The 12,575-nt window shown below is 47.3% G+C and overlaps 1 protein-coding gene across 1 annotated transcript; it reads right to left on the reverse strand.

Moving 5' to 3' along the window:
- Nucleotides 1-223: 223 nt before the first annotated feature.
- Nucleotides 224-10,704, reverse strand: SLC25A28 (solute carrier family 25 member 28). The gene is made up of 4 exons (XM_079709282.1): nucleotides 10,399-10,704; nucleotides 3,429-3,657; nucleotides 2,245-2,301; nucleotides 224-1,073 (listed from the first exon to the last, which is right to left on the reverse strand). Exons 1-4 carry the CDS (start codon nucleotides 10,687-10,689, stop codon nucleotides 556-558), a joined length of 1,095 nt encoding a protein of 364 aa, XP_079565408.1. The 5' UTR covers nucleotides 10,690-10,704; the 3' UTR covers nucleotides 224-555.
- Between the last annotated feature and the right edge of the window lie 1,871 nt (nucleotides 10,705-12,575).

Below are 12,575 nucleotides of genomic sequence, written 5' to 3' on the forward strand. Positions count from 1 at the left end.
TGTCAAAGGCCCATTGTTCCTGCCACCAGAGAGATTCCTTGGAGCCTATTACTAAAAAAGGGGGAGTAGGGCCCCAAAGTCTTAAATCACCGTGAAAACAGCAGAAACAAAAACTACAGACATACGCAATAAACCTTCCCTGTGGGCCCCTTGATTTACGCTTAGTCAAGAACAGTTGACAGCATTTCACTTCCCCTTTGGCAAGACAAACCCAATGAAACCGTTTAATTTAAAGGCTTTTTATTAGGAACCAGGGGAATGAGCTGCTTATCCCTCTGTAACAGTCTAGAGCAGGTCATCAGGCCCAGGAAGGAGACAGTGTCAGAGATGCTGTGGTGTGACTTGCTGCACTTGCTCAGGGCCCGGAAGGAAAGGCGGCGACGACGGAGGGCGGCAGGAACTGGTGTCAGCCAAAACACCAAGAGCCTCGGGGGGAGAGCCCTCTGCCTTCCTTCCCACCCCGCCCGAGGCTGGAGCGTGCCGGGAGACAGAGAACGCGGCTGGAGTGGGCAGAGCAGCAGTGCTGGCCGAACCCTGGCTCCATTCAGTGCTGCTTCACTTGCCTGCCCTCCACTCTTCTTGCCGCTTAGTGATTAGGTATTTGAAGAACTCATACACAGACCACGCGATGGCTGTGGAGGGGATCTGGTAAATTACTCTAGCCTGCACCCCTCGGAAGTAGGCGGTCACCCCGCCGACTTGATACACCGTCCTGAAGGCACTAGCCATGCCTGTGATGTGTCCTGTAATGTTTGAGTTCAAAGCCAGGGATTCCTGGGTGTTGAGCAGTGTTTTGCAAACGTCCAGTGGGGTTGTGGCAGCGGCAGCTACAGCTCCTGCGCAGGCTCCGGAGAGGACGTGGGAGCTGGGGTTGTACCGTCTCTGGGGGTTAAAGTGCTCCTGCAGGAATTCATAGGTCATGAAATGAATGGCTTGGAAGGGAACGTTCATGGTTAGCTGCGTGGTGTAGCTGCGGTAAAAGGCCCCGGCCCCTTCATTTTGCCACACTGCCCGTACACAGTCTGTCACCCGGTGGTACGGTGAGTTGTACATTTGCATCCTCTGCTTCACCACTGGCGGTGCCATCAATGAGAAGAAGGGAATGGTGACAACAATCAACCGGTGAGCAGGAGTGTCCAGGTTCGGAGTCCCAAGTCAGTGGATCAGCCAATGGATTGGAGAGAGAAAAAAGTATGAGTGAATTGTCGGCCTGATTAGTGAAGGTTTCCCTTTTTTGAGAGGAGGGGATAGGAGAGGGTGATAAAGGGCTAAAAAATAATGGACCCAATTCTAGTAGGATTTCTTTAAAACCAGCCAATTAATATAGGATATATCTACAGTTTAGACTCCAAAGGGTTTCCTTGAAATAAGTACCTACCTATTATCGTTACCATCTTACCCTTTCGTAACTCTTAAGACAAGAAGTGATTCAGTGGCAGTGAACATAATAATGAACACAGAGCCCTAACAATCCCAATCCTCAGGTACACAGAACACTGAACTCTTACAACATGAGGATGTCATCCTTCCACAGGAAGAGGAGAAGGGCTACCAAAAACAAAATTCTTAGTCAAGAAGCGTATGGCTTTAGTTTCCAAACATCTCCTACCCCCTCAAGTAGATACATGGTATAAGCTCAGGTATAATCTTCAGCTTAGCTTTGGCTCTTTCCTTGCCATGGCCTTGCCCAGACAGGTAAAGAACTGGAACTTTAAGGAACCTGGCAACTGTGCTATCCTTTCATATTTGTTTGGGTACCTCATTCTCCAACTGAAAAGCCAAGATCCAAGCAGCAGTGCAGGGACTAAGCTCTACCAATGTACCTTTCATTCCTATCTCAACCATTCTTCATTCCAACAAGATAGGCAGTATTTTCAAATGTCAGAATCCATCTTCACCTTTCTGAAGAAAAGTGAAATAATTTGCTAAATTTTTTACATCAAATCCACTATAAAGCGGACTTCCAGGAAGGCCCAGGAATAGGCCACATAGAGCCATACGTTTTCCCAGGGAAGCCCCAGGTGAATAAATCTCACTGAATATGCTTCCTGTCTAAGGGACTCCTCCTAAGCACGGACAACATGGAGGGAGTGCCCTCTAGTGGTAAGACAACGTAACACACCAGGATTTCCCACCAAAACTGATGGGGTGCTCCCTGGCTTTCTCCTGCAAACCAAATATAAAGGAAAAGCCCAGAGATGTAGACGCAGCTGCCCACAGAGGGAAAGGGTGAGGAATCATTACCTTCTGCTGGATTCATGGCTGCATCATGAAGTAATGTTGCTACACACCCGGCCGTGCCTGTAAAGGAAAAAACAACTGCCACATGTAAGGCCAGGAAAGGGTGACTGACTCATGGAGGACCCAGAGTGAAGGGGCGTGGCTGTGATAAACCACAGCAGGGAAAGGGAAAGTTAAGAGCCAGTTTAAAAGGTGGGAACCCACTGCTTCTAAATGCCTGTTCAGAGAAATGAAGATACTTGTTCCCTCTAACTTAATAAGGCCATCAATCTACCTTCCACAGCTACGATAGGAAGGCCAGGAAGAGTCTGAGAAACAGCCCAGATTTTTTTCAGCAAAGATGGCTCTGAGAATAAATGCAGCTCATGCTCCGGACAGGAAGCAGTTACACTGTGGCCAAGGGATGCCAGCACATCAACCGCTTCCAGAGGCGGGAGAGCACGAGGGGCAGGTGGTCAGATCTCCACCACAGAATCTCACCTTCTATCCTGCTGCCCCATGCTGCCCAACCCCAGTCTCCAAATCCTAACATCTGTCCACCTAGACCTTTCCCTCAGGTCCTGAACTACCGTATCCCTCACCCTCTCCTCTCCACTTTCACTTTGGTTTTCTCCAGGCTGCCATCCCTTCCATTACTTCCACACAATCTCCAACCCTCTGGTTTCTCTGTACAGAAGCCCCCCGGCCCCAGCACCATTCACTTGTTGAGGCCTTGTCATGTCCTCCATGACACAAACTGCCTGCGGGCAGCTGGGATCCTGAAAAGGTGAGGCGAAGAGCTGAGGCTCCACTGATGTCTTCCTTGGGTGGCTGGGTTACCTCCAATCCTGCCCCGAGGAGTGGGATACCACCCAACTACCAAGAAATACATAATGGGGGCAGTTCAGTGTGTGTCTCCACATTACCAGGGCATCAGAAGCTGATACCAGGGAGAAAATGAGAGGAAAGAGTCAAGCTGGTACGTAAGGGAGGCTATTGTAACCCTTTGTTGAGATGCCCCAAAGAAGGGGTGGGGCTGGAGCAGCCCATTGTCTGAGAACATCAGGTTTGGAAGTCCCTCCCCTATAATCTGGCCTACTCCAGCCCAAAGCTTCAGCTTCAAATCATGCTGAGACTGGAAAGCACTGACAACAGCAAAGCCCAAAGAGTTGGGAAAGTGGGGGAACCAGCACAGGAAGGCTCAATACCATTGGCAATATGGCTATTGCCCCCAGGGTGGATTACATCACTCAGTGTCTTTTTTAACTTTTCATAGCAGGCAAAATAGAGGGCGTGGGCAGGCCCTGCACCAGTTGCTGTGACGTTCAGGCCTCGCATGGGCCTCCACAGCCCCTCCGTTCTTATAATCCTCCAGAGGGCCTCCAACACATTGCGATAGCGGGCAGCTGGATCAGGCTGTAGGCTCTGCATCCGGGTCTGAAAGTACAGAAAGGAGAAGTGCAATGTCAGTGATGGTGACTGCGCACCCAATCTCAACACTCAGGCTTGGGCACTGGGCAGACCTCCTACGTGAAATCACGCCAGTATGTAGAAGTGATACCTGGCATCCAGTTTTACTGCCTTCCAAATCTATGTGCAGTCTTTCCAAGCCTTGGCTGGACCTTTCTTTTTCTGGTCACCTATGACCCTACAAGTGGAACACCATTATTTTCCCTCAAAAAATCGCCCCTTGGTTAAGCATTCTTGAACCCAGCAACATATATTAAGCCTGTGTTTCAGGAGAAGTTGCTTTTGTGTCTTAATAAACTCAGGCTAAGAGTTCTTTACAAGTGGTTTCTAAAGTCAGCTATTTACTGTCTACAACATACTTTATTATTTCTGAAGACTGATCCTGGGCCTGCTTCCTGGCCACACACAACACTGACTAATGAGACGAGAGCTCATCCTTCGATATAACCTTGATGATAATCTGGCTTCTTCAGACTATTTGGCATTGGCAGCTGGGCCTGTAAGTTAAAATTCTGGCAGAAGTAGTATTCCTAATAGATGCTGCTCTAATTTCCTGGAAAAGAAAGTTTACCCTCAAACTATGAAAGTGGAAACCAATCTATTCTCTAAAACTGAGGGAGATTCCAGATTTCTAATCTAAACTGACTGAATCCCAAAACTGGCATCAATGAATAAAATTAGTCTCAGTGAAACACAACCCTTGGAATCTCTAGAGGATTCAATGACTGGAATGAATGTATATGGTAGATACTGAAATTTGGGAAATTAATCTTACTTGAAATACTTCCCAAATCACAGACCTTCTCCGAAGGATGAGTCTCCAATGCAGATATCTTGTCTATTGATCTATTTCAAGGTTAGGGTGGCATGGAGACTACCAGATAGTATAAAATCAATGTCCAGGGACTTCCCTGGTGGTCCAGTGGTAAAGAATCTGCCTTCCAACGCAGGGGACGCAGGTTTGATCCCTGGTCAAGGAACTAAGATCCCACATGCCGCAGAGCAACTGAGCTCACATGCCTCAACTAGAGCACCCGTGTGCCGCAAACTAAAGAGCCCACGTGCTCTGGACCCCGCGCACCACAACTATAGAGCCCACGTGCCCTGGAGCCCACGCACCACAACTAGAGAGAGAAAACCTGCACACCACAACTAGAGAGAAGCCTGCGCATGGCAACAAAGAGCCCGTGCTGCAACAAAAAGATCTCATGTGCCACAACTAAGACCCGACACAGCGAAAAAAACTAATTAATTAATTAATTAAATACTAAAAAAAAAAAAAAATCAATGTCCAGTGCCTGGAACACAGTAGGCACTCAAGATTTGTTTGTTGAATGAATGAATGAATGAAAGAATGAATGAATCTTAGCTTTGTCTGCACCAGTTCAAAAAGGCCATTAGTGAGCCAATAGGGGCAACTAACGCCCAAGTACAGTTTAAATTCCTACTTCATTCCTGTCACTGATTCAATCTGGATTTAAAAGCTTGAACCTTCCTGTTGGCCATCTGAAATCCAAGAGTAATGCCTCTTCTCAAAAGCATGGGAGAAAACGAACTAACCAGATTAACAAATCCTGGTTAGCTGCAAGCAATCCACATTCCTCTAGTTATTTTCTCCTTCCTGCTACCAACAAAGAACTGGTAGCCTAAAAGATTACGTTCAATCAGAAATACACAATATCACTTATCACAGTATGACACATTCTTTTCTACTTCTCAATTAAAAAAAAAAAAAAAAGGACTTCCCTGGTGGTGCAGTGGTTAAAAATCCGCCTGCCAATCAGGAGATGCGGGTTCGAGCCCTGGTCTGGGAAGATCCCACATGCCGCGGAGCAACTAAGCCTGTGTGCCACAACTACTGAGCCTGCGCTCTAGAGCCCGCGCACCTAGAGCCTGTGCTCTGCAACAAGAGAAGCCACCGCGACGAGAAACCTGTGCACCACAATGAAGGGTGGTGCTCGCCACAACTAGAGAAAGCCCGCTCGCAGCAATGAAGACCCAACACAGCCAAAACAAAAACAAAACTAATCCAGTATTGGGGGAATGTTTAGAAATTGCACTGTTCTGCTGGAGTCAATAGCATATTTGGGTAACTAGCCTTAAAGGTCTGGCCTCAGAGGCCTGGAACCGTTTACCCACAAGAGAAGCCTGGACTGTGTGTAAGTTACAATGAAAATTTTACACACACGTCTAAATCTAACTCACAATTCTAATTCAATGAAAATACACCCTCATGGAGAGGACCCAGGCATAAGCCAAACCAAATATACAAACAGATATGGCTCCCCAAATTTGTGGGCCAATCAATCTCTTTCACAGAAAGATGAAAACCTCTTAAAGATGAAATCTCTAAGTACGAATTAGTGAATAGTCTTCAACATAAAAAAAACCACTGCCTGACTTTGAAGAAAAGCCAAACAGGGGGCTTCCCTGGTGGCACAGTGGTTGAGAGTCCGCCTGCCGATGCAGGGGACGTGGGTTCATGCCCCGGTCTGGGAAGATCCCACATGCCGCGGAGCAGCTGGGCCCGTGAGCCATGGCCGCTGAGCCTGCACATCCGGAGCCTGTGCTCCGCAGCGGGAGAGGCCACAACGGTGAGAGGCCCGCGTACCGCAAAAAAAAAAAAAAAAAAAAAAAAAATCCCAAACAGGTAAGTAGCTTGGTAAGACAAGTCACACTTGAGTCAGAAAGGCTGAGTGGGAGACCCAGCTTTGCTAGCTATGTGGTCTTGGGTATGTCACTTAACCTCTGAGCTTCAGCAATGTCATCTGTAACATGAGACTAAGAATGGCTGGCTCAGAGTGCTGTTGTGGAGATTCAGAGTTAAGGCAAGTAAAAGCCATTGCTAATTTATGCTGTGTTAGAAATATAAGGCTTTTTATTGTATTCAACTATGTTTCTCAGAAATATTAGTTCATATCTCAAAATTTACAGATCATGGCAATGTTGTCTCGTGTATAAGTCATTTTGCAAATATGCATGGGCAACTAACTGTTCTTTAACCACTAACAAACCAGGCTTGATTTTGTATTTTTTGTTTTCATTTTAAAGTTCCTCTGTGGCTATGATTTATATGTCCAGCTGTTCATCTAAAGGTCATGTTTAGGAAGGAGCACAACTGTGAAATTCTGTGCCTTGCTTGGTTCTGGAAATCTCCTTTTGGGAGCCTGTATGGAAGGCTTGGGAGTCAGACTGGGTTTAAATCATGACTCTGCCACTAACTATGTGACCTTGGGCAAGTTACTTAACTTGCCTGTTTTCTTCATCTATAAAATAATGAAAATGGTATCTACTTCATGAAGTTGTTCCAATGATTAAATCAGTAAATATTAAGGCACATCAGATAGTGCTTGACAAACATGAGCAATTGCCATTTACTGAATACTCATTATTAGATATAAGAAAATCAAATAAGCCAATGTTTCCATTTCCTAACTGTCCACTGGTGAATGTATATAGATAACCATTGACATCTGGAGTTTGGAAAAGATTTACTTCCCTTTGTTCTTTCCCTCCTTAACTTATTATATAAGTAGATTATTTGCTTCACGACTACGAAGCCAAAAAGCAGCACCTTGGTGACAGGTGCTTAACCAGATGATTTTGAGAAGAGTTTTGAATGCTTTACGCTGTAGAACCTATCCCTTTAGATAAAGTCTGGTGCTTGTCTCTGAAGCCCAGAAAAGGAAAACTGGGATTCACTTGGGCTCCCAAACCTCCCTATTATGACCATGAAAATCGCTGGTTGACTAACTATAGCCTAGCAAGGCTATGCTGACTTCCCATGGTCCCTCCCAAGGATATTTTAAGTCGACTTGACCCTGATAAGCGGTTTGGGGGTGCACAGGCTTGCATGCCAAGAGTCACTATCAGCTTTCACTTGCAAACACTGTGGTTGCCCTTTAGGCTCCAACACAGATACCTGCCTCTAGTCTTAGGGTATGCTGGGCTGCTCTTCCTCTCCACCACCTATTTATGGTAGAAGAGGAAGAATAGCTACCCAGGGACAAGTGAACTGCAAAGCCCTTTCTGAAAGAAGAGATTTGAATTTTACTTTCATGCCTGCACAACAGTGTCTACTGTAAACAGTGTTTACTGACACGAAATCCTGATAGGCTCACCTAGTTTTTCCCTCTAATTATTTAAATCCCAGCATTAATGGCAAATGAAAATGATTCTTCTAAAACACGCTTTTGTGTTTTTGAAGACTCCTGAGCACTTTTTCCTCCAGATGAAATAATTATTTCTTTAATGTAGTGCTTTGAGGCATGACTGTAATGTTGTATTACTAATTTTTTAAAAACAAAAATTCCAAAGCTTATGCAAATGAATAAGAACTGTTCTTCAAAACAGTTATCTTGGAAGGCTACAAGCGACTTATTCCAGCAATGCTGCTGCAGTTATGCAAAACATTTCTGGAACTCCTCTTTCCAAAATGTTCCCTCAGTGGGTTTATCAACCTCAGGAATAAATCAAGTCTCCTTGCTTTCCAGTCCTACCTTATCTTTGACCCCAATCATCATTACCCATTTTGATCTCCCACCTGAACTGCCATATTTGATTCTGAATGGTCTCATTTACTAAAACATCAACTCTGTCTTGTCACAGGACAAAGACTTGCCCCGTTTAAGGATATGTAGCCAAGCATTCTAGAGGCATTTCTAACAGAGGAAGTTATAAAATGTTTACAACAACATTAGCATTATGTAAATATATGGAGTAAGGAGATAGTCTCCTAAGGTAGTGGGACAACACTTAAATTGATAAGCTGAGGTAATATTTCTAAGTCAGTCACATTAGTACATTGTATTTTTCAAGCCATTCAATAATTTTCATTACTCTCCTTGATCTAGTTTTCATTTGATACCCATCCTGAAAGACAGCACCCTAGACTATCTTGGACTTTACTCACAGTCCAAGTATAGTGAGGTTACTTTGCAGTTAGATCATGTTAACTTTTGGATATATAGCATTAACAACTCACAGTCATTCAGCCTAGACTCTATTACATACATGTCTGAATCTTTTTTATTTGTACTTATACATATGACATTTCAATATTGTTAGAGCATTAGCCATCCTCTTACTTCTCTCTCATGGATTTTACTATTTATTTCTATTCCTCACAATTGACATGCGTATTTAAAATTCTAGGGACTTCCCTGGCGGTCCAGTGGTTAAGACTTGGCCTTCCAATGCAGGGGGTGCAGGTTCGATCCCTGGTCGGTGAGCTAAGATCCCACATGCCTCGGGGCCAAAAAACCAAAACATAAAACAGGTGCGATATTGTAACAAATTCAATAAAGACTTTAAAAACGGTCTACATCCAAAAAAAAAATCTTTAAAAAAATAAATAAAATTCTAATATCCATTTTAGCCAAGTGCATTTACCACAGTTTCAAGGGTATGGCCCTTGGTAGGAGTTACCTTGCAATGTGCTAGAATACTCCTACCAACTCGGTGTCATTCACAAAGCTTAAGGAGCACTTTCTCCATTTCCTCATCCACCTTACTAATGAAAACATGAAACGGTACTGGAACCAGGGAGCAGAAAAGAAAGACTTTGCATCTTCCAAGTAGATATCCTCCTCCTGAATATGTAACTTTTTCCTAATTTGAGAAGAAAGCATACATCCAAGAGCTGTGAGGATATTGTTTAACTATATTACCCTTAACATGTAAAGGACAAACCAGTCTCTGTCGTTATATTTATTTCAACAGTCCCCTTGGTTGTTCCTTTGCTAATGCACAAGAATAAGAACTGTAAAGAACAACGTGCTCCCCTCGTCACCCAGCTTTCTTCAGAAGCATCTGACTTCTTGTACCCACTCATCACCCTGCTTGGTGTGGCTGGAATTAGTTTTACTTTCACACGAATCATACCCTCTTGTTGATCCCTTTTTATTTTCTTCACAGTAACATCTACTTTCCAGTATTGTCATGCTTCCCTTCTAGACAACTTTTCCCTTTTTGTCAACTTCAAGTGGCTAAAGAAATACACTATGAGGTCCATCTCTCCTTGGATGGCTGATGTGCTCCCTGCATATACACAATCCCAATCCCAGCTCAATTTTCATGTTCAGGAAATAGGTGGAGTATCATGCTTGCTGCACAGAGAAACCGAAACTTTTTCCTGAACATGGTCTTTGCCATATTATTTCCAGTCAGGAACTCTGAATTCTGACTGCACAATGATTTCCAATCACTCATCGGTTAAGATTTAATAAGTAAATCCTTCATCTAGCTGAGAGATCCCAGATTCTGGTTCCTGCCCCATCACTTTTAAGGGAAAACACAGCAAGGAGCTTGTAAAAGCACTGGCCAGAGAACATCTCTAGCCATTAAGATCCTATTTAGGGTGTTCAGTAAGCTTTACCTTAATCAAGTTAGTAGTACTTACCTGTTCCCTTCCCATCCCACCCTATTCCTATTTAGTCCCAGTTGGGATCCAGCGTTTTGGCTGACAGATTTTCTTTCCAGAGTCCCAATTTAGATCTCACTGACGGTGAGAAATTGGTCCTGGCTTCTGAATGGGATCAGTTCCCGGCCGGGACCTTTCTTGCATAGGTGTGTGCTTCGAATAGTGTGGTGGCAGGAACCAGAAAGGAACCCTGGTCGGCTCCGGCTCTCGGCTGGGATCCTGGCTCCGGGCATGACACAGGGGTCGGGTCAGCCCCAGGTGAAGTTCGGAGCAGGGCCAGGTCTCACCTTGACGCAGTCGATGGGGTACATCACGCAGTGCTCCAGGATCCCTGCCACGGCGCCCGCCACCATGTGCGTGGTGACAGTGGCTCCAGCCGGCAGCGCCTCGTAGTCCGGGCCGGAGTCCGGATCCTGCCGTACCGGGGGCCTGCAGGCCCCGGCCTCCCCGCCGCTGGCCCCCCGGCCCACGCCCCGCTGCAGCCACCCGTCCAGCAGCGCCGACTCCCCGGGGCTCCGCCCCGGCCCAGCCGCCGGCCCCCCCGCCACACCGCCAGCACCCCGCCCCTCCAACTCCATCCACCCGGGCCAGCTGCAGCGCCCACCCCCGCCGCTGCCGCCGTCGCTGCCGCCGCTGCCGTTGCCGCCCCCAAGCCCCGTTGCGTCTGCCTCAGGCGCGGCCCAGAGAGCCCGGGGCCTCGGGCTCCCGCTTGGCCCCGAGGACACGCCCCTCTGTCAGCCATTGGTGCAGCCGTCAAGCTAGCCCCGCCCCCGTCTTACGTAGAAAAAATAGGTCTGTGGTATTAGTAAAGTTGCCTGTCATTCCTCCGCCCCGCGGCGTTGCGACAGCTTAGATCCCACCCCTTCCCCTTTGATCTTGGAAGCTTCTTGTTTATTGGCCACTTGATTGGCCAACATGTAAGATCAACCCGCCCTCCGACTTTTCTGGAGGGCGGGAGAGACTTAAGGTTGAACTTTGATAGGCTCAACGACTCTTGATACTTTGAGCGCGGGCATTGGCCAGTTTTATGTCGGGATCCGATTGGCTACAGGAAGAGGGCGAAGCGCCCAGGGGCTATCGAGGGGGAATTTCGGGCCCTGACTGGCGCCCGTAGAGCTGTGGGTGCTGCAGGCTGGATCGTGTCGGGGGAGGAGGGGAGGGCGGTGCCTGGCATTCAAGGTCAAACCGCTAACGGATGCGGTTAGGCCCCTTCTAGAGCGCCCGCCCCGAATCCCGGGACTCGCGGGTCGTGTGCTGGCGGGTGGCTTTGGCCCGAGAACTCTGTTCCCGCGGGATCTCGGACTGGCGTTGGGTGGAGCGGGCCGGGGCCGGGCATCCCCTGGCGAGGCCCGCCGGCATGTCGGGAAATCTGTTGCGACATGCAGGAGGAGGCCCGTTAAACTCCAGTCAGGTCGGGAGAGTTGACCCCTCCGTGCTGCGCGCGGGCGGACTCCTTAGGGCCTGATGCTCCTCAGGCCCCAGCGCCCGGCACTGGGCTTGCCCCGGAGTCGCCAAGTAAACCCCGCAGTTGTTGAGTGAATGAGTTCTCCGGGGACATGCTGTCGCTCGGCCCTGCGCCAGGCCGAGAGCTGGAGGCGGGGAAGGGAGACGTCGAAATGGGGCGGGACGATTCAGAGACGACGACAGGTGGGGAGGCTGGGCAGGAGGTAGCTTCCCAAACACAGCAGGAAAGTACGGCAAATTTGGGTAAGCTTGTCGGACGCACAGCTTGTCCCTGAGCTGACTCACTGATGAGCTCCCCTGCCCGGTGATGATGCTTTTTGTGGTAAGACTGCTCTCGATCCCAGACGCTTCGGCTGGGGTCTCAGAGGGGCGCTTACTGATTAAAGAACAATACCAGCAGTTCCCAGCCTTGAGCACCACCTCCTGGGCGGTGACGTTGCACAGGTGGTGCTTTGCTAGGGCCGCGGGCTCGGTTGAGGAACACAGGCTTTCCCCACTCCGTCTTCCCGGCTTCTTCAGTCTCCCTTAACTGGAGCGTGTTTGCACAAGTCTCCCCAGTGTTTCCAGATCTGTCTTTACTCTTTTACTGAGATGATGATGTAATTGTGAACTTCTAAAAATCTGTTTCTAGCTTTTCCTTAGATAAGAAAGAGGTTTTTCTTTTTCTCTCTAAAGCTTAACCTTTTTATGGGTCTCCGTTTTGGGGGGTTTTTTTTAACTTTTTTTTTTTTTTAACTTATTCTCTTCCTATTCAGCACTGGCTATTTAACCTTTGGGTCTCGACCTTTTGGAAAATAATGAAACTACAAATCCTCTTCCCCCCACCTCCTACCCCCATGCACACACAAAATTTTGCCTATAATTTCTGAATTTGCAGTGTCCCTGACAGTGACTCGTGGACCCCCTAGGGATCCATTAACTTCAAGTTAAGAACCATAGGTTTCACAAAAAGAAACCCACTCAATCCTGCTGGAGTACTAATTCCCTTTACTGCCAAACC

Source organism: Hyperoodon ampullatus (genome assembly GCF_949752795.1).
Source record: "Hyperoodon ampullatus genome assembly, chromosome: 1".
NCBI classification, from domain to species: Eukaryota; Metazoa; Chordata; class Mammalia; order Artiodactyla; family Ziphiidae; genus Hyperoodon; species Hyperoodon ampullatus.

Bases quoted from the DNA above. Each gene is read 5' to 3' on its own strand.
- SLC25A28 (XM_079709282.1), bottom strand. From the start codon at position 10,689: ATGGAGTTGGAGGGGCGGGGTGCTGGCGGTGTGGCGGGGGGGCCGGCG. The intron at 3,658-10,398 runs GTGAGACCTGGC...CTGTACTTTCAG, and splicing joins ACCCCATCGACTGCGTCAAG to ACCCGGATGCAGAGCCTACA. The intron at 2,302-3,428 runs GTATTGAGCCTT...TTTCCTTTACAG, and splicing joins CAATAGCCATATTGCCAATG to GCACGGCCGGGTGTGTAGCA.